General features: G+C 48.0%; 1 protein-coding gene across 2 annotated transcripts in view; it reads left to right on the top strand.

Moving 5' to 3' along the window:
• LOC118083808 (phosphorylase b kinase regulatory subunit alpha, skeletal muscle isoform) overlaps positions 1 to 21,029 on the top strand; it is a 40,012-nt gene that overhangs the window by 6,771 nt on the left and 12,212 nt on the right. For both annotated transcript variants that reach the window (XM_060270137.2, XM_088664430.1), the window contains exons 5-21: positions 3,426 to 3,508; positions 5,793 to 5,873; positions 6,456 to 6,554; positions 9,762 to 9,908; positions 10,383 to 10,436; positions 10,559 to 10,681; positions 10,765 to 10,860; positions 10,941 to 11,048; positions 11,125 to 11,203; positions 11,333 to 11,467; positions 11,937 to 12,046; positions 12,605 to 12,749; positions 14,827 to 14,905; positions 15,486 to 15,565; positions 16,336 to 16,512; positions 16,592 to 16,674; positions 19,443 to 19,579. In XM_060270137.2, coding sequence (XP_060126120.2) covers positions 3,426 to 3,508; positions 5,793 to 5,873; positions 6,456 to 6,554; positions 9,762 to 9,908; positions 10,383 to 10,436; positions 10,559 to 10,681; positions 10,765 to 10,860; positions 10,941 to 11,048; positions 11,125 to 11,203; positions 11,333 to 11,467; positions 11,937 to 12,046; positions 12,605 to 12,749; positions 14,827 to 14,905; positions 15,486 to 15,565; positions 16,336 to 16,512; positions 16,592 to 16,674; positions 19,443 to 19,579 — 1,816 coding nt within the window. The remainder of the gene's footprint in view (positions 1 to 3,425; positions 3,509 to 5,792; positions 5,874 to 6,455; positions 6,555 to 9,761; positions 9,909 to 10,382; positions 10,437 to 10,558; positions 10,682 to 10,764; positions 10,861 to 10,940; positions 11,049 to 11,124; positions 11,204 to 11,332; positions 11,468 to 11,936; positions 12,047 to 12,604; positions 12,750 to 14,826; positions 14,906 to 15,485; positions 15,566 to 16,335; positions 16,513 to 16,591; positions 16,675 to 19,442; positions 19,580 to 21,029) is intronic.

Raw genomic sequence — 21,029 nt, 5'->3', positions numbered from 1 at the left:
GGCCCCACTTTGGCTTAGTCTGTGAAATGGGCCCTCAGAGTCCCCCTTCCGACTCCCCTGTAGGCCCCATTGTGGCTTAGTCTGTGAAATGGGCCCTCAGAGTCCCCCTTCAGACTTCCCTGTAGGCCCCACTTTGGCTTAGTCTGTGAAATGGGCCCTCAGAGTCCCCCTTCCGACTCCCCTGTAGGCCCCATTGTGGCTTAGTCTGTGAAATGGGCCCTCAGAGTCCCCCTTCAGACTTCCCTGTAGGCCCCACTTTGGCTTAGTCTGTGAAATGGGCCCTCAGAGTCCCCCTTCCGACTCCCCTGTAGGCCCCATTGTGGCTTAGTCTGTGAAATGGGCCCTCAGAGTCCCCCTTCAGACTTCCCTGTAGGCCCCACTTTGGCTTAGTCTGTGAAATGGGCCCTCAGAGTCCCCCTTCCGACTCCCCTGTAGGCCCCATTGTGGCTTAGTCTGTGAAATGGGCCCTCAGAGTCCCCCTTCAGACTTCCCTGTAGGCCCCACTTTGGCTTAGTCTGTGAAATGGGCCCTCAGAGTCCCCCTTCCGACTCCCCTGTAGGCCCCATTGTGGCTTAGTCTGTGAAATGGGCCCTCAGAGTCCCCCTTCAGACTTCCCTGTAGGCCCCACTTTGGCTTAGTCTGTGAAATGGGCCCTCAGAGTCCCCCTTCCGACTCCCCTGTAGGCCCCATTGTGGCTTAGTCTGTGAAATGGGCCCTCAGAGTCCCCCTTCAGACTTCCCTGTAGGCCCCACTTTGGCTTAGTCTGTGAAATGTGCCCTCAGAGTCCTCCTTCCGACTCCCCTGTAGGCCCCACTGTGGCTTAGTCTGTGAAATGGGCCCTCAGAGTCCCCCTTCCGACTCCCCTGTAGGCCCCACTGTGGCTTAGTCTGTGAAATGGGCCCTCAGAGTCCCCCTTCAGACTTCCCTGTAGGCCCCACTTTGGCTTAGTCTGTGAAATGGGCCCTCAGAGTCCCCCTTCCGACTCCCCTGTAGGCCCCATTGTGGCTTAGTCTGTGAAATGGGCCCTCAGAGTCCCCCTTCAGACTTCCCTGTAGGCCCCACTTTGGCTTAGTCTGTGAAATGTGCCCTCAGAGTCCTCCTTCCGACTCCCCTGTAGGCCCCACTGTGGCTTAGTCTGTGAAATGGGCCCTCAGAGTCCCCCTTCCGACTCCCCTGTAGGCCCCACTGTGGCTTAGTCTGTGAAATGGGCCCTCAGAGTCCCCCTTCAGACTTCCCTGTAGGCCCCACTTTGGCTTAGTCTGTGAAATGGGCCCTCAGAGTCCCCCTTCCGACTCCCCTGTAGGCCCCATTGTGGCTTAGTCTGTGAAATGGGCCCTCAGAGTCCCCCTTCAGACTTCCCTGTAGGCCCCACTTTGGCTTAGTCTGTGAAATGTGCCCTCAGAGTCCTCCTTCCGACTCCCCTGTAGGCCCCACTGTGGCTTAGTCTGTGAAATGGGCCCTCAGAGTCCCCCTTCAGACTTCCCTGTAGGCCCCACTTTGGCTTAGTCTGTGAAATGGGCCCTCAGAGTCCCCCTTCCGACTCCCCTGTAGGCCCCATTGTGGCTTAGTCTGTGAAATGGGCCCTCAGAGTCCCCCTTCAGACTTCCCTGTAGGCCCCACTGTGGTTTAGTCTGTGAAATGGGCCCTCAGAGTCCCCCTTCAGACTTCCCTGTAGGCCCCACTGTGGCTTAGTCTGTGAAATGGGCCCTCAGAACCCCCTTCAGACTTCCCTGTAGGCCCCACTGTGGCTTAGTCTGTGAAATGGGCCCTCAGAGTCCCCCTTCCGACTCCCCTGTAGGCCCCATTGTGGCTTAGTCTGTGAAATGGGCCCTCAGAGTCCCCCTTCAGACTTCCCTGTAGGCCCCACTTTGGCTTAGTCTGTGAAATGGGCCCTCAGAACCCCCTTCAGACTTCCCTGTAGGCCCCACTGTGGCTTAGTCTGTGAAATGGGCCCTCAGAGTCCCCCTTCCGACTCCCCTGTAGGCCCCACTTTTGCTTAGTCTGTGAAATGTGCCCTCAGAGTCCTCCTTCCGACTCCCCTGTAGGCCCCACTGTGGCTTAGTCTGTGAAATGGGCCCTCAGAGTCCTCCTTCCGACTCCCCTGTAGGCCCCACTTTTGCTTGGTCTGTGAAATGGGCCCTCAGAGTCCCCCTTCAGACTCCCCTGTAGGCTCCACTTTGGTTTAGTCTGTGAAATGGGCCCTCAGAGTCCCCCTTCTGACTCCCCTGTAGGCCCCACTTTGGCTTAGTCTGTGAAATGGGCCCTCAGAGTCCCCCTTCAGACTCCCCTGTAGGTCCTACTTTGGCTTAGTCTGTGAAATGGGCCCTCAGAGTCCCCCTTCAGACTTCCCTGTAGGCCCCACTTTGGCTTAGTCTGTGAAATGGGCCCTCAGAGTCCCCCTTCTGACTCCCCTGTAGGCCCCACTGTAATTTAGTCTGTTAAATGGGCCCTCAGAGCCCCCCTTCCGACTCCCCTGTAGGCCCCACTGGGCTTTTTTGTGTCGGTGGGGAGATCTCCGCGGAGGGCGGGGATCGGGGATCGGGTAGGATGAGACCTATGGGGGGACGACGTGTCGGTGGGGAGATCTCCGCGGAGGGCGGGGATTGGGGATCGGGTAGGATGAGACCTATTGGGGGGATCTCTGGGGTAGGTACCTCCGTGGTGGGAGGGGGTCCTTGCGGAGAAGGCTACTGTTGGGGTGGCCTGGTCCCTGGCAGAGGTGTGTTCTCCGGGGTGGGCTGTGTCCCGGGGTGATGGGGTGGGTGGAGAGTGGCCGTTATTTTGCCAGTGGGCGGGATTTGGGGTGTATGTTGGATTTTGATTGGTGGGGTGGGTGGGGAGTGGGCGGGATTTAGGGCTTATGTTGGATTTTGTTTGGTGGTGGGGTGGATGGGAAGTGGGCGGGATCTTGGGTGTATGTTGGATGTTGTTCGTAGAATGTCCACTGGAGGGGGCAATTTTTTTGTATAAAAATCCAGGTTTCTACCTGTCCCAGGTGTGTGTATGGACAATGTAAGTGGATAGAGACCCTCTCACATGGGGTCCCTATGTTGTGGGCAGATTTGAGGACGATCGGGTAAGCGGTTGTGGGGAACAAACATGCACCCTCTACATTTTTATATACAGTGGTGCCTCGCTCGACGAATTTAATTCGTTCCACGGGTCTTTTCTTATAACGAAAAATTCGTCTAGTGAATCCCAAAGGAATGCATTGAATTTTTTTTTTTGCCCATAGGAACGCATTCATTGAATTTCAATGCATTCCCATGGGAAACCGCGATTCGCTAGACGGATTTTTCGTAAAACGGATTCGTCTAGCGAGGCAACCTCCGCTCGAAAAATCCTTTCATTAAGCGGAAATTTCGTTAAGCAGGGCATTCGTTAAGTGAGGCACCACTGTATATAGATTCTCTTACTTTTTGCAGGGCTGCATATTGTCCACAGCCTGGACGAGGTCAACTTCGTGCAAAACCTGGTTTTCTACATAGAAGCGGCGTATAAAACGGCGGTGAGTTGGGGTGTGTGGCATTGGGTTTGAGTGCAGCCCCTGAGAAAACGAATCACAATAAAAATAGAAACCCAGAAGAACCCGTTATGATCAGAACCGATCGGAATAACCTATAATAATAACCCCTAATACTAACCCATTAAAAAAAACCTAAATACCTATAATAATCCATGATAATCTTAAACTGTAAGAATAACCCTTAATAAGAATAATAATCCATAAAAGTAACCCATAATAATAGCCCTCACACGCTAGCAAGGTTATGCTTAAAATTCTACAACGCAGGGTTAGGCAGTATGTGGACCGAGAACTCCCATAAGTGCAAGCTGGATTTCAAAGGGGCAGAGGAACCAGAGACCAAATAGCAAACATGCGCTGGATTGTGGAGAAAGTTAGAGAGTTCCAGAAAAACGTCTACTTCTGCTTCATTGACTATACAAAAGCCTTTGACTGTGTCGACCACAGCAAACTATGGCAAGTTCTTCATGAAATGGGAGTGCCTGATCTGAGAAATCTCTATGTGGGACAAGAAGCTACAGTTAGAACTGGATATGGAACAACTGATTGGTTCAAAATTGGGAAAGGAGTACGACAAGGTTGTATATTGTCTCCCTGCTTATTTAACTTATATGCAGAATTCATCATGCGAAAGGCCGGACTAGATGAATCCCAAGACGGAATTAAGATTGCCGGAAGAAATATCAACAACCTCAGATATGCAGATGACACAACCTTGATGGCAGAAAGTGAGGAGGAATTAAAGAACCTTTTAATGAGGGTGAAAGAGGAAAGCGCAAAATATGGTCTGAAGCTCAACATCAAAAAAAAACCAAGATCATGGCCACTGGTCCCATCACCTCCTGGCAAATAGAAGGGGAAGAAATGGAGGCAGTGAGAGATTTGACTTTCTTGGGTTCCATGATCACCGCAGATGGTGACAGCAGTCACGAAATTAAAAGACGCCTGCTTATCGGGAGAAAAGCAATTACAAACCTAGACAGCATCTTAAAAAGCAGAGACATCACCTTGCCAACAAAGGTCCGTAATAGTTAAAGCTATGGTTTTCCCAGTAGTGATGTATGGAAGTGAGAGCTGGACCATAAAGAAGGCTGATCGCCAAAGAATTGATGCTTTTGAATTATGGTGCTGGAGGAGACTCTTGAGAGTCCCATGGACTGCAAGACGATCAAACCTATCCATTCTGAAGGAAATCAGCCCTGAGTGCTCACTGAAAGGACAGATCCTGAAGCTGAAGCTCCAATACTTTGGCCACCTCATGAGAAGAGAAGAATCCTTGGAAAAGACCTTGATGTTGGGAAAGATGGAGGGCACTAGGAGAAGGGGACGACAGAGGACGAGATGGTTGGACAGTGTTCTCGAAGCTACGAACATGAGTTTGACCAAACTGTGGGAGGCAGTGGAAGACAGGAGTGCCTGGCGTACTCTGGTCCATGGGGTCACGAAGAGTCGGACACGACTAAACAACTAAACAACAAAGAAGAACCTGTAATAAAAATAATAAAGGCTTGATCCGAACCCGTGATCGCAATAAGTCCCTAATAATAGCAATAATAATATCCCCTAATAAAAAGGGTAACCCCTAATAAACCACAGTAATAATAACCCCTATGAGTAACAAACCCTTAACCCCTAAGAAGAATAACCCCTAATAAAATACATAAATAAAAATAATCAGTGATAGGAACCCACGATTGTAATAACTCCTAATAATAGCAATAAGAATAACCCCGAATAAAAATGGTCACCCCAGTAAGAATAACAAACCCCTAAGGGTGGCGCTGTGGGTTAAACCACTGAGCCTAGGGCTTGCTGATCAAAGATCAGCGGTTCGAATCCCCGCGACGGGGTGAGCTCCCATTGCTTGGTCCCTGCTCCTGTCAACCTAGCATCCAAAAGCATGTCAAAGTGCAAGTAGATAAATAGGGACCATTCCAGCGGGAAGGTAAATGGCGTTTCCGTGTACTGCTCTGGTTCGCCAGAAGCGGCTCTGTCATGCTGGCCACATGACCTAGAAGTTGTACGCCGGCTCCCTCGGCCAATAACGCGAGATGAGCGCCGCAACCCCAGAGTCGTTCACGATTTGGACCTAATGGTCAGGGGTCCCTTTACCTTTACCTTTAAGAATAACAAACACTCCTCAGAAGAAGAATCCCTAATAAAAACAATAAGCCCGTAATCCGAACCCAGGATCATAATATCCGCTAGTAATAGCAATAATAATAAAAACAACAGCCCCTAATAAGAATGTTTTTTTGTGGGACAGGATTTCGGGATCTGGGAACGCGGCGACAAGACCAACCGGGGCATCACGGAGCTCAACGCCAGCTCTGTCGGCATGGCCAAGGTGAGGGGCACAGGGCGAGCGGGATTGGGTGCCCACCCATGGGTGCCCATGCATGGGTGCTCACCTTACCTTCCAAGTCCCGGACTGCAGAATCCGGGACCGGCAGCCGTGTGACACCGGACGTTGCGTCGACGTAACTTTCGGTGTCGCTTTGCCCTTCGATGGGCACCAAAAATGGCCACCGCCGGCTTCGAAAGTCGCTTCTACGCATGTCAGGAAGTACATCGATGCAACTTCCAGTGTCGCTCCGCCCATCTATGGGCACCAAAAATGGCCGCCGCCGACACCGGAGGTAGCGTCTATGCACTTCCGGACATGCGTAGATGCGACTTTTGAAGCCGGCGGTGGCCATTTTTGGTGCCCATAGAAGGGCGGAGCGACACTGGAAGTTGCATCGATGTACTTCCTGACATGCGTAGAAGCGACTTTCGAAAAAAATGGCCGCCGGCAGGAGAAAAACGGGAGACGAAGTGATATGGGGGACCACCGGGAAAAGGTAAGTAAAAACGGGGGTTTCCCGGGGGAAACGGGGTACTTGGCAGCTATGGTGCTCATCCATGGGTGCTCTTTCTTCCTCTGCAGGCGGCCCTCGAGGCCTTGGACGAGCTGGACCTCTTTGGGGCCAATGGAAGTCCCCAATCAGTGATCCACGTGTTGTCGGATGAGGTGCAGCATTGCCTGGTACAAACCTGGGTTTGGTGGGGGGGGAGGGTTGAGATACCAAAATACTCGAATGTATGAAATTTTTCAAAATTCCCAAATTTTCAAAATTCCCAAAATTTAAATCCGAAGGGTTCCAGGTAGCCTCCTTCAAAACTTTTAAATTTAAAACCAACATGGAAACTTTTAAATTGAAAAAGTTAAAAAAATTCAAAAACATTCAAAGTTAAAAATTTAAAACTCACTTCCATAGTTTCAGGATGTTTATTCGGCTTTACGCCCATCCCAAAACACAACACAACAAAACAAATCAAATAAAACAGCGGACTCGTACAAGCCACAAATCATATAACACAATTAACAGCTCACAAGGACAAATATTAACAATTCAAAAAGAAAAGTTTAAGATTAAAAATTTAGGCACTACGCTAAAATCAATATCTGATGTCACTATAGAAAATTCTTATAACTATAAATAATCTGCTAGCATTCCATTCCGTCTCTTGTACGAGAGGACGGCTGTTAGGAATTTAGCAACCTGTAGAGCAGGCATCCCCAAACTGCGGCCCTCCAGATGTTTTGGCCTACAACTCCCATGATCCCTAGCTAACAGGACCAGTGGTCAGGGAAGATGGGAATTGTAGTCCAAAACATCTGGAGGGCCGAAGTTTGGGGATGCCTGCTGTAGAGTAATATAAGGATCCACATCTTGAAGAACCCAGGCAAGCTGTAGGTCAACTGGTTTGTCAGCCATAGGCTGGATTATGGAGTTTAGTATACTAGCACGAGCCGAACTGTACATAGGGCAGATAAACATAACATGGTGTAGACAAGGAGAAATGTACGTTACTACACTTGGGCAGAAAAAAATGAAAGGCACAAATACAGGATGGGAGACACCTGCCTTGAGAGCAGTACATGTGAAAAGGATCTAGGAGTCTTGGTAGACCACAAAATTGACATGAGTCAACAGTGTGATGCAGCAGCTCAAAAAGCCAATGCAATTCTGGGCTGCATCAATAGGAGTATAGCATCTAGATCAAGGGAAGTAATAGTACCACTGTATTCTGCTCTGGTCAGACCTCACCTGGAGTACTGTATCCAGTTCTGGGCACCACAGTTCAAGACGGATACTGGCAAACTGGAACATGTCCAGAGGAGGGCAACCAAAATGGTCAAAGGCCTGGAAACGATGCCTTATGAGGAACAGCTTAGGGAGCTGGGTATGTTTAGCCTGGAGAAGAGAAGGTTAAGGGGTGATATGATAGCCATGTTTAAATATATGAAAGGATGTCATATGGAGGAGGGAGAAAGATTGTTTTCTGCTGCTCCAGAGAAGCGGACACGGAGCAATGGATTCAAACTACAAGAAAGAAGATTCCACCTAAACATTAGGAAGAGCTTCCTGACAGTAAGAGCTGTTCGGCAGTGGAATTTGCTACCAAGGAGTGTGGTGGAGTCTCCTTCTTTGGAGGTCTTTAAGCAGAGGCTTGACAGGCATATGTCAGGAATACTTTGGTGGTGTTTCCTGCTTGGCAGGGGGTTGGACTGGATGACCCTTGTGGTCTCTTCCAACTCTATGATTCTATGATTCTAGAGATTCAGATGTTTTAATTTCACAAGCACACATTGAAGAGACCTGGCCCTTAGTAAATCTATGTCTCAGCACGTTTGTTGGGAAAACATTTAACCTAGCTTTAATGAAGGCATATCGGTGAGAAGCGGCCGTAAGCGATGTTAAATAGGACGGGGCACGGTAAATAGGGGTTATGCCGAAATTTAACGGCGACCAGACTCCACCGCCAGCTAAGAAATTTTGGTATAGCTCCGCATCATCCAGCCTTTGATTTATACACCTTTTTGCCGCATTTTGATCCAGTTTGAGCAATTCAGTGGGCGAGATCTCACAGGACAGCAATTTGGCATAGATTTTTACTGACCGCAAATTTGTGAAGTCATCCCGCCACATGTATTGAATGCATACCTGCCAAGTTTCTGTCGCAGAAATAAGGAATCAGACCAGAAGTAGCAGACCAGAAGTAGCGCTGCCGCCATTTTGGAACTGGGCAGAGCATGCTCAGAAGCGACTTTTGATGCTGCTTTGCCCATTTCCAAAATGGCCGCCGCGCCAGAAGTCACACTGCAGCCATTTTGAAACTGGGCAGAGCTGCATCAAAAGTCGCTTCTGAGCATGCTCCGCCCAGTTCCAAAATGGCCGCCACGCCGGGAAAAAACATTTTTTTTTGTTTTTTTCAGCTGGGAACAGCTGGAAAAACGGGGGTTTCCCGGGGAATACGGGAGACTTGGCAGCTATGATTGAATGAGATAGTGGTTCGGGAGTTTATGCCATAGGGCAGTGATGGCGAACCTATGAAACGCGTGTCAGACGTGACACGCAGAGCCCTCACTGCTGGCACGCGCCCCATCGGCCCTTTCGTGCTGTTGTTGTTGTGTCCCCCCCCCCCATTTGTTCTCCCGCTTTGTTGTTGCTGCTGGTAGCCAGAGATTGGTTTTTTAACCCTTTCTGTGCTGTTTTTTTCTGGCACTTTGGCAGACTATGATTGGGTGTAACAGAGTTCATTTTTTAACCCGTTCTGTGCTGGGGTTTTTTGGCGCTTTGGCAGACTATGTCGGTGCTGCGTGTTAGTTCCAGAGAAGGTATTATTCGTCATTTATTTCTGTTCTCTTTCCCCCCAAAAAAGCGCAGCAGCTTTGGGGCACCCTCCCCAAAAAAGCAAAGCAACTTTTGCACACACACCCAAAAAAACTTCCAAAACTTTGGTCAGCAGCTCCCCCAAAAAATCTCAACTTTGGGCACTTTGTGATGAATAAGGGTTTTTTTGGTTAGGTTAGGTTAAATAATTAGTTTTTGGTTTATTAAATACAGTTATATATTACAATTATACATTTTTGTTATTTAAACTATAAATATCGTGAAATTATGGTTTTTTTCTCGAAGTGACACAGCACCCGAGTTATGCTCGGTTTTTTGGTGAATTTTGACACACCAAGCTCAAAAGGTTGCCCATCACTGCCATAGGGATATCCAATAAATCAAAACTCGCCTCCATAAAACTTACAATTAGCCTTTACCTTTGGTGGCCCTCCGGCCCCTTTCCAGCTCTATGGTTGCCTCCTGCTTTCCTGGTCTCCCTTTTCTTGAGGGGGGGTCAGACTAGATGACCCTTCTCGGATGGCGCTCTATGATTCCTCCGCCTCTCCCTGCAGTCCATCCTCCATTCGATGCTGCCGAGGGCGTCGGCTTCGAAAGAGATTGACGCCAGCCTGCTGTCCATAATCTCGTACCCGGCCTTTGCCGTCGAGGACGCTGAGGTGGTGGAGAAAACCAAGGGGGAAATCATCGACAAGCTGCAGGCAAAAATTTTCGAAACATATTCCATTTTTTTATTCCTGGGGGGATTTTTAAAATTCAAATTTTTTGGGGGGGGGGAATGATTTTTTCCCTGGGTAAAATTTAAATAAAATTACAGTGGTACCTCTATTTACGAATAACTCTACTTACGAATGTTTCTACTTACGAATGGATCTCCGTCCGCCATCTTGGATGCTGTTTAGCTAGGATTTTTTCTACTTACGAATTTTTAGATAGGGTTGCTTCTACTTACGAATTTTTTCTCCCAATGCATTCCTATGGGATTCGACTTACAATTTTTTTCGACTTACAAATGTGCATTCGGAACGCATTAAATTCGTAAGTAGAGGTACCATTGTAATATTTTTTTTTTAAAAAAAGATCAATCATTTTCTCATTTCTTTTTTAAAAAATCAAATGGGGAAAAATCAGTAAAAATGATTTGTAAAGCAGTTTGCCCTTCCTCTCCTCCAAAGGGTCGATACGGTTGTTGCCGTTTCCTCCGTGATGGCTACCGGACTCCCAAAGAGGTGAAATTTGTTTTGTATTTGTTTTAACTTTGTTTGCTTGTTTTTAGTTTTTATTTTCGTTGTTCATTTCGTTATTACATATTTTATTTTATTTTAACTAATTTGTTTTTTTGCTTTTCCAGGACCCCCAACGCCTCTACTACGAACCCTCTGAGCTGAAGCTTTTCGAGAGTATCGAGTGCGAGTGGCCGCTCTTTTGGACCTACCTGCTGATCGACGGCATATTTCGTGGCGATGACGAGCAGGTATTGGGGGGGCGGCTTTGGAAACCCGGGTTGGGTTCAGGGTTCGAATTCCGATTCACCGATTGACGCCTGTCCGCCCAAAGGTCCGGGAGTACCGGGAAGCCCTGGAAGGCGTTCTCGTCAAGGGGAAGGACGGGATCCGCTTGATCCCGGAACTCTACAGCGTCCCATCAGACAAGGTGAGCAGTTTTATTTTGGGAGGGGGTGGTCTGCCATCTGGGTTCCCGTTTCTTGAACCTGCAACCTTCTCCCCCCGCAGGTCGACGAGGAATGCCGGAACCCTCACACGGTGGACCGGGTGCCGATGGGGAAGCTGCCATTGATGTGGGGACAGTCCTTGTACATCTTGGGGTGCCTCCTTTCTGAGGTGAGCTCCTTTGGCTGCCCAGGGTCCCGTGTGCGGGGTCCCGCTCCAGATTCGAACCCGTCTCCCACTTCCTTAGGGCTTCCTGGCACCGGGCGAAATTGATCCACTCAACCGGCGCTTCTCGACTGTCCCCAAGCCGGATGTGGTGGTTCAAGGTAAGCCCATTCTGGGGAGCTTTGACGACCCAGGTAGGGCCTGGGGTCTGAATTCTAATTCCTTTATTGATGCCTGTTTCGGAGTTTTCCGGGACTGGAGCGACTGGATTGACTCCGGTTTCCCCACAGTTTGCATCTTGGCTGAGACTGACGGGATCCAATCGGCTTTGAGGAAGGAGGGGATCGAGGCGGAGACGGTTTCTGGCATCAGTCCGATCCGGGTGCAACCGGCGAGAATCCTCAGCCATATCTATGCCCGGTTAGGTGAGGCGGAAAAAGAGTCCAGGTCATCTAGTCTGACCCCAAAAAAATTCAAATTAGAAGAACAGTGGAGAAAAGGCATTTAAGTGGGATTATGAGAAATAAAAAAAGAGCAAAATAGAATTGGAAGAGGAGAAAGGGACCCTTTGGTCATTTAGTCTGACCCCAAAACATGTGAGATAATTGACTCTGTTTAGAAAGAAAGGGGAGGAAGGCAGAGAAAAGGCGTTTGAATGGGATTATGGGAAATAAGAAAAAAAGAGCAGGATAGAATCAGAAGATACGTGGGACGCCTTTAAGGCAGCATATAAGGTGCGGGTTCGAAACCCTATTACATTTCCTTGAATGACGTTTTAGGGGAGTTTTTAACGACTAATATTTTAATGTATTTCTATATTCTTTTGTTGGAGTGGCTAGGGAAACCCAGCCAGATGGGCGGGGAATAATAATAATAATAATAATTTCTCCACAGGCCGCAACCAGCACATGACCCTTAGTGGGCGCCCCTTCCGCCACATGGGTGTTCTGGGCACCTCCAAGTTCTACGATATCCGGAGCACCATCTTTGTCTTCACGCCACAGGTGGAGGGGTTCCCCAGAGGTCATCCGGTCCAACCCTCGTCGAATTTCATTCCCCCCCACAAATTTGGTGAATCGGGAGAACACCGCCAGAGTAACAAAAAATAACAAAAATTCCCCAATTGGATCATGGGCGTAGGCAGAGGGGGGCAGGAGAGGGCAATTGCCCCCCCCTAGAAGCAAAAGGCTGAGGGGCTAAGCGGGAGCGGGGAGCATAAGCGGAGGAGGCAGCCACAGGCTCGCATTCCCCGCGCGCCTCTGGAGCTTCGCGCCGGGAGCGGGAGCCTGGGGCCGCCTCCTCGGAAAAGCTGGGAGGCGCAGGCCACGTAGCCTCGGCCACATTCCCACCGTGGCCCCTCCCCTCCTGCCCCTTGCCCCCCCTAATTTTGATCCTGGGTACGCCCCCGAATTGGATTATAGCTGTTATTTTCCCGACTGGGATGTCAAAGCACCGTTTTTCCGTTTTCGTCTTTCACGGATACGGCGGTCAAAAAAATGTTTCAATATGCCCGACCTTCCCCTCCCCCCCTCGTTTACCCGCCTCTCCCTCTCTCCTTGCAGTTCCTTGACCAGCAGCAATTCTACCTGGCACTTGATAACAAAATGATCGTCGAGATGCTCCGGGCAGATCTCTCTTATCTGTGCAGCCGCTGGAGGATGACGGGGCGTCCCACCGTCACCTTCCCCATCTCGCACATGATGCTTGGTGCGTCTCATGCTGTTTTAAATTCAAAATAAACTATTTTTAAAAAATTGAAATTTCATAAACTTCAATTTAATTTCGGAAATTTTGATTTTGGAAATGTCAACTCAATTTAAATTAAATTTATGACATTTAAAACATTTTTGAAATGTCATAAATTTCCATTTAATTTCAGAAATTTTGATTTTTGAAATGTCAACTCAATTTAAATTGAAATTTATGACATTTAAAACATTTTTGAAACGTCATAAATTTCCATTTAATTTCGGAAATTTCGATTTTGGAAATGTCAACTCAATTTAAATTAAATTTATGACATTTAAAACATTTTTGAAATGTCATAAATTTCCATTTGATTTCGGAAATTTCGATTTTGGAAATGTCAACTCAATTTAAATTAAATTTATGACATTTAAAACATTTTTGAAATGTCATAAATTTCCATTTGATTTTGGAAATTTCGATTTTGGAAATGTCAACTCAATTTAAATTAAATTTATAACATTTAAAACATTTTTGAAATGTCATAAATTTCAATTTAATTTCGGAAATTTCGATTTTGGAAATGTCAACTAAATTTAAATTAAATTTATGACATTTAAAACATTTTGGAAATGTCATAAATTTCCGTTTAATTTCGGAAATTTCAATTTTGGAAATGTCAACTAAATTTTTAATTAAATTTATGACATTTAAAACATTTTTGAAATTTCATAAATTTCCATTTAATTTTGGAAATTTCAATTTTGGAAATGTCAACTCAATGTAAATTAAATTTATGACATTTAAAACATTTTGGAAATTTCAGAAAGTTCAACTAAATTGCCTGAATTTGAACAAATCAACTTTCGTACGCATTTCCCTTTTAACAATTTTTAACAACTGGTCAGTTCAGCTCGAACGGAATCTTTATTAAATGTCAGGAATTTCAACAATTTTGCTTCAACTTTCATACATATTCCCCTTAACAGCTTAAGTTGGATTTTTATTAAATGTCAGACTTTTTAAGAAATTCATTTCCATTTTCATACATATTGCCCTTCACACCTCAAATTGGATCTTGATTAAAAGTCATAAGTTTTAAGAAATTCACTTCAACTTTGATACGTATTTCCCTTAACGGCTTGACTGCACTGTACAGGTAAAACTCGGGAAATTAGAATATCGTCGAAAAGCGCATTTATTTCAGTAACACAATGTAAAAGGTGAAACCAATATATGAGATAGATGCAATACATGCAAAGCAAGATATGGCAAGCCTTTATTTGTTGTAATTGTAATTATTTGCCATTAGGCGGTCGATTATAAATGGAATGTAATTCATGAAATGTAATAGTGATGTTTATTTTTGCTTATTTTTGTATTATTGTAACTATTTGTTTTATTACTGTGGAATTTCCAAAAGAAAGCATTTGTAAAAATAAAAATAATAATAATGATAATAATAAGTTGCATTACTCTAATTTTCCGAGTTTCACATGTAATTCGTATTATATTTCATAAATTTTAACAAAATCAACGCATCTTTCTTTAATCTTTTGACTTCCATATTTTTTTGAAATTTCAATTTCAGGAATTTATTAAATGTTATAAATTTTTACAAATTCAACTTTAGTCCGCTTTTCCCCTAACAGTTTGTCTTGAATTTTTATTTCAGAAATGTTAACAAATCAACACGCATTTCTCTTAACCTTTTGACCTCACTTTTTTTAAACATTTCAATTTCATAAATATATTAAATGTCATGAATTTTAACAAATTCACTCCAGCTTTCCTTCAACTTTCTCTCAACCTAGAATCATAGAATCGTAGAGTTGGAAGAGACCACAAGGGCCATCCAGTCCAACCCCCTGCCGAGCAGGAAACACCTCTTGACTTCCTAAAAAAAATAATTGTTATTTTTCCAGAAATTCCATTAAATTTCACGGATTGATTTGGCTTGAATTTCCATAGCCACCCTTTTACACTGCTTATTTCGATCTTGTTCTTTTCTCTTCTATACTGATGGTTGCCTTTTCCCATCCTAATTTTTTTCTCCCTTCCTTTCTTCCCTTCTCGTTCCTTTCTTCCGCCTGGCAAGACGACAGCGGTGACAGCATCCACCCGGCCGTTTTGGCCATGCTGCGGAAATTGCAGGATGGCTATTTTGGAGGTGCGAGGTGAGGATTGCAGAAATCGTTGTTTAATGCTATCAAATGGGAGGAATAAAAGTAATTAAATTAGAATCATAGAGTTGGAAGAGACCACAAGGGCCATCCAGTCCAACCCCCTGCCAAGCAGGAAACACCATCAAAGCATTATTGACATATGGCTGTCAAGCCTCTGCTTAAAGACCTCCAAAGAAGGAGACTCCACCACACTCCTTGGCAGCAAATTCCACTGTCGAACAGCTCTTACTGTCAGGAAGTTATTCCTAATGTTTAGGTGGAATCTTCTTTCTTGTAGTTTGAATCCATTGCTCCGTGTCCGCTTCTCTGGAGCAGCAGAAAACAACCTTTCTCCCTCTTCTATATTCTTATTATTATTACTATTATTATTATTACAGTATTAATCATTATTATTATTATCATCATCAGCCCAACAGAATAATCTAGCTCTGGGTTGATTTATCAACGGGAAGCTTTTGCCAGGATTTCATTCTTTGAATGGCTGGATGGGATGGGACCCCGAGGGTCAACCAGAATGCTCGATTTCGGAGGGATCCCTTGGGGGTCAAATATGATTCTCTGATCCTTGCAGGATCCAGACTGGTCGCCTGTTGGACTTCCTCACCACCTCGTGCCACACCCACCTGAGTTTCATGGATGCTGGGCCGGACGGTAAGCCCTCCAAGTGTCCATCTTCCGCAGCTTTGTTGAAGCCATCCTGGCTTGTTATTCAAACCCAGAACGGTTGGAGGGAATTGCTGTCGCGAACCCGGAATCTACCCTCCGGACCATACCTGCCAAGTTGCTGTCAGAGAAATAAGGGACCGGGCCGGAAATAGCAGACCGGAAGTAGCGCTGCCGCCATTTTGGAACTGGGCGGAGCATGCTCAGAAGTGACTTTGGATGCTGCTTTGCCCAGTTCCAAAATGGCCGCCACGCCAGAAGTCGCACTGCAGCCATTTTGGAACTGGGCAGAGCAGCATCAAAAGTCACTTCTGAGCATGCTCCGCCCAGTTCCAAAATGGCCGCTGCGCCAGAATAAACCAGGGGAACAGCTGGGAAACGGGGATTTCCTGGGGAAAACGGGAGACTTGGCAGCTATGCCTCCGGACATCCCTCTTTGCAATCGCTCGTGTAGACTGGATCCGAACGTTATCGTTCTGATTGCGGCCTTAAACGCATCCCAATCAGAGTGCTGTCCCATGTCATTAAAGAAAAGCCGGAGGGGATGGAATAGGATGTCCCTATTTTCTGTGGGATCAGCGTCAGAGGGGATGGAATGGGACATCCCCATTTTTGGCAAAGGGTTCAATTCCGGACCTTCTGGGCTACAGAGACACTGCCTTAAAGGCATACCAGATCCCATCGGAGAAATGTCAGAAGGGATGGTAGGATTTCCCCCTCTTTTCCCCAGAGAAACGTCACCCTTCTCTCTTTTCCAGCGGACCTCTGCGACGAGGTGGCCCAATACCTGGACCATCTCCTCCACCGGGCGGCTCCCAAGGCCCACCTCCCGCCCGTGGCTCAGAAAGCTGGCCTACACCGCTTCCGGGCCGCGGTGCGCACCACCCAGGACCTGGTGTCTCTGCGGTCGAAGGCAAAGGAGCTCCGCGTGGAGAGTAAGTGTGGCTGCCCGGAAGCGGGTCAGGCTGGATGACCTCTGGGTTCCGGCCCAACCATTCCGCCTTCTCCTTGCAGACGTCGACATGTACATCCCTTCGGGCCTCTTCCAGGAACCGCGCCAGTCAGTTCACCTTCTGGGGTCGCCGCCAGGCAGCAAGGTGAGCCGCCAGTTCCGATTGGGTTTGGGGGCAGGGAAAGCCATGCAAGAGGGAGGGCTTTTCTGCAGGAAACACTAATTTCTCAAAGCCATGCCGGAGAGAAGGTAAAAACCCTTTCTTCTCTCCAATGTCTTTGTTCATCCCAGGTGGGATTTCAGGAAAAATTTCAGGAACAGACTGGAAAGAGAGGTTGCTGAAATGGAACTCATTACCAAGCTTAAAAGCATGGAGCCACCTGGGATGAACAAAGACATTGGATTCTTATCTCATTATGCTTTTAAGCTATGTAAGAGAGAGGGCTTTCCCCTCCTGCCCGAAGCTCCCGTTTCTTGAAGCCCATCGAGAGCAAGGCTTCCCCCTCACAATGCCAAACTCCCATTTCCCAACACCAAGCCAGAGGGGAGGTTTTTTAAAAGCCACGTAAGAGGGAGGGTGTTTTCTGTTCCATTTTGCGACCCCTCCCAGTGGGTTCTGCTGGATGACCTTTGGGGTGCCTACCCGCTCAATCGGCCTCCCTCTCTGCCCCCAGGCATCTCTTCCCACCCAGGCGGACATCCTGAAAGATGCCGACGGGAACGTGGACTGCCAATTGTAGAGATTGAGAGAGTGAGAAAGAAAGAAAGAAAGAAAGAAAGAAAGAAAGAAAGAAAGAAAGAGGGAGACAGATGTTGATGTAGAGAGAGATACAGCGAAAGAGATATAAAAGATTAGTAGTATAATAGGAAGAAATCTCAGATTTTATTTATATACTAGTGTCATTCAGCCCATTTAGAAAACGGGCGCTAGAAGATATGTGAGAGGAGCAGCGGGGCCGCGGCCTTCCGCCTCTCTCTCTCCCTGCGCTCGGCCGCGGGGTGCACCGGGAACGCAAGTAAACAAACTCGCTCTCCTGTCCTGCCCCACGGCCGAGCGCAGAGAGGGAGGGAAGGCCTCGCCCTCGCCGCTCCTCTCACTGGCTCCTCCCATAGCTGCCAAGTACCCCGTTTTCCCCGGTAAACCCCCCGTTTTTACTTACCTTTTCCCGGTGGTCCCCCGTATCACTTCGTCTCCCGTTTTTCTCCGTTATTTTCTCCTGCGACTTTCGAAGATGCGACTTTCGAAGCCGGCGGCGGCCATTTTTTCCTTTCCGATTTGCCCTTCTATGGGCACAAAATGGCCGCCGCCGGCTTCGAAAGTCGCATCTACGCATGTCCGGAAGTGTTGGCGTCCGCCATTTTTTGTGCCCATAGATGGGCAGAGTGACACCGGAAGTTGCGTCGACGCACTTCCTGACATGCGTAGAAGCGACTTTCGAAGCCGGCGGTGGCCATTTTTGGTGCACATAGAAGGGCAAAACTACGCCCGAAGTTACGTCGACACAACTTCCAGTGTCACACGGCTGCCGGTCCCGGATTCTGCAGTCCGGGACTTGGAAGGTAAGGCTCCTCCATCGCTGCTCAGGACGGGCAGAGGCCAGGGAAGGTGAGGCACGCTCGGGCCGGGCTGCTCCCGCTGCTGCTGTTACCGTCGCCGCCTCCGGAGGCTGGTGACGAAGGTGACTCCGGGGGCGCCCATGGCTGTCGCGGGGCCGAAGCTGGGGCAGCGGGGTCGGGAGGGGGTGGGGATCCTCTAGGCCAGGCATGTCAAACTTGCGGCCCTCCAGATGTTTTGGCCTACAACTCCCATGATCCCTAGCTAGCAGGACCAGTGGTTGGGGAAGATGGGAATTGTAGTCCAAAACATCTGGAGGGCCGCAAGTTTGACATGCCTGCTCTAGGCGCCCGTGGAGGTCAGCGCTGGGAGCGGCCTGCTAGAACAGCCTCCGGCACCGCATGAGAGTGTCCTGGGCGTGCGACCGAGATATTGTCTCTGCGTCCAACCCCTGTGTCCGTGCGGCACATGCGCAGTAGCGCGGACACAGGGACTGGACACAGAGACACTTGCATATTATTATATAGGATATATATCTTAGAATTTTGAAGTGTCAGGCATAGCTCTAGTGGCTTTAGCCCAAACGTAGCAGAGTTTTAATGCACAGCGCATAAGCTAGTTGAGGTGGAAATGACTAGTCGGCTAGACGCAGAATAACTATTTACAGGATTTATTAAAAGAAAATAAAAGCAGCAGAGTTTCTGCATACAAAGCAAAGCAAAATAAATCCTCTCTATCTCTCTCTCTCTCCAACCATACGCAGCACTCCTACTCCTAACACCCAACAAGAAACAACTGTGCTAGCATTCCTAGATAACAGAGTTCAGTGCTGGTCGTTAACCAATCAGAGAGTAGTTTCCAGGTTAGGCAGACCTTGGCTTTCTGCCAAGAGTAAATTGACACTGCCTTGAGTTAATTGTGTGAAGCAAGAATCTGTAAGTTTCCCATGAGAACCAATTAACAGAAACTGAACAATATACATACAATTAGTATATGCAGTTTACTGTTGCCTCTTTGTATGCATTCTAAATACTTTTGCATGTGATTCTTTTTCTTGCAGTTCTATTTGTAAAATGCCTAATAAAGGTTTGATAGTAATGATAATAATAATATAAAAGAGAGGAAGAAAGATGGAGAGAGAAAGAAAAATTGAAAAGAGAAAGGAGACATGGAGAGATAGAGGGAGTGAAAGAGAGATAAAAAAGAGGAATCAAAACAGAGAGATGAAAAGAGCGAGAGAGAGGAGAGCCCCCCCTGGCTTCTTTACCGTTTCGCGCTGGACCCGGGTTCACAGTGGGTTTTGCTGGATGACCTTTGGGGTGCCTACCAGCTCAATCGGCCTCACTCTCTGCCCCCAGGCATCTCTTCCCACCGAGGCGGACCTCCTGAAAGATGCCGACGGGAACGTGGACTGCCAATTGTTGGTGGATCAGCTTCGGGCGTGCGCCACCCTGCAGGATCAAGCCAACTGCCTCTCCATTTTGTACAGCCTCAAGTAGGACTTTGGGCCTCAGCGAATGTGTATCGCCCTGTGTTGCGGGGGGGGGGGGGTAGTTAGACTGGATGACCCCAAGGTCCTTTCCCTGAGATTTAAGAGCGCTGGCATGGGATCCCTTCTCTCTTGACAGTAAGAGCTGTTCGGCAGTGGAATTTGCTGCCAAGGAGTGTGGTGGAGTCTCCTTCTTTGGAGGTCTTGAAGCAGAGGCTTGACAGGCATATGTCAAGAATGCTTTGATGGTGTTTCCTGCTTGGCAGGGGGTTGGACTGGATGGCCCTTGTGGTCTCTTCCAACTCTAGGATTCTATGATTCTTCCTTCCTTCTTCATTTTATTTTATTTTATTTTATTTCTATTGCCCTTAATCCCACTCGATTGCCTTTCCTCTGCCATGGGCCAAAGCAAACAAGATGAATTTTAACAAGGAGAAATGTAAAGTACTACACTTGGGCAAAAAAAATAAAAATAAATGAAAGGCACAAATACAGGATGGGAGACACCTGGCTTGAGAGCAGTACATGTGAAAAGGATCTAGGAGTCTTGGTAGACCACAAACTTAACATGAGTCAGCAGTGTGATGCAGCAACTAAAAAAGCCAATGCAATTCTGGGCTGCATCAATAGGAGTATAGCATCTAGATCAAGGGAAGTACCGTGTTTCTCCTAAAATAAGACACGTCTTATATTTATTTTTCCCCCAAAAAAACACACCATGGCTTATTTTCGGGGGATGTCTTATTTTTTCGAGCGGGAGCTGGCAACCGCGCCACCGGCCGAGCAGGGAGGAAGCACACGTGCCCTCCCAGTGTTCCCCAAGGGATCTTGTAGGCCAATCCCTCCGGACCCTCTTGGCTTTGGGGTCCTTCGCTCCCTTTCGCCGCCGTCCTCCCCGCCCCCGGGCGAGCGCCTGTCTCTCCCCAGGGAATGGCATCCACACGGCGCGCATTCCTGAGCTGGCGGAGGGGCTGCTGGGACTTGTTTTGGCTCAGAGGGCCAATTCATCCATTCAATCGCCAGTGTGCAAATCTGCCCTTGCCTGCCTATAGCCTGGCCCTCTTTTGGCCCGGGACCAGGCTGGTGACTGGTGACTGCTCCCGCCAGGTGTGCGTGTGTGTGCAAGGGATGAGTAGGCGAGAGTATGCATGGGCGAGAGGCGGACCGGGTGCGGGGCTAAGATGGAGGAAGGCGAGGAGGGAGGAAAAGGGCGGGGGCGCGCCACCAAAAGACAAACGGAGCGGGGAAAGTGGACCAACTCCCCCGGCTGCTCCTTCCAGCTCAGGAGTTTGCTCCTTGGGATGCCCGATTCCACCGCGGCAAGAGGCGGCTGCACGGGAGCCGCTTCGGGGAGCACAGCGCAGCGTGAAGGGCCTGGTGAGAGGCAGCTGCGGCTGCAGGTGAAGCCCGGGATCTGCGTGGGCGACTGGGGGTGAGCGCCCTGAGCGCTGTGGCG

Source organism: Zootoca vivipara, chromosome Z2 (assembly GCF_965207765.1).
Source record: "Zootoca vivipara chromosome Z2, rZooViv2.hap1.1, whole genome shotgun sequence".
Taxonomy (NCBI): domain Eukaryota; kingdom Metazoa; phylum Chordata; class Lepidosauria; order Squamata; family Lacertidae; genus Zootoca; species Zootoca vivipara.
Note: the sequence above shows the minus strand (reverse complement) of the source record. Positions and strands in the feature narration are given on the sequence as shown.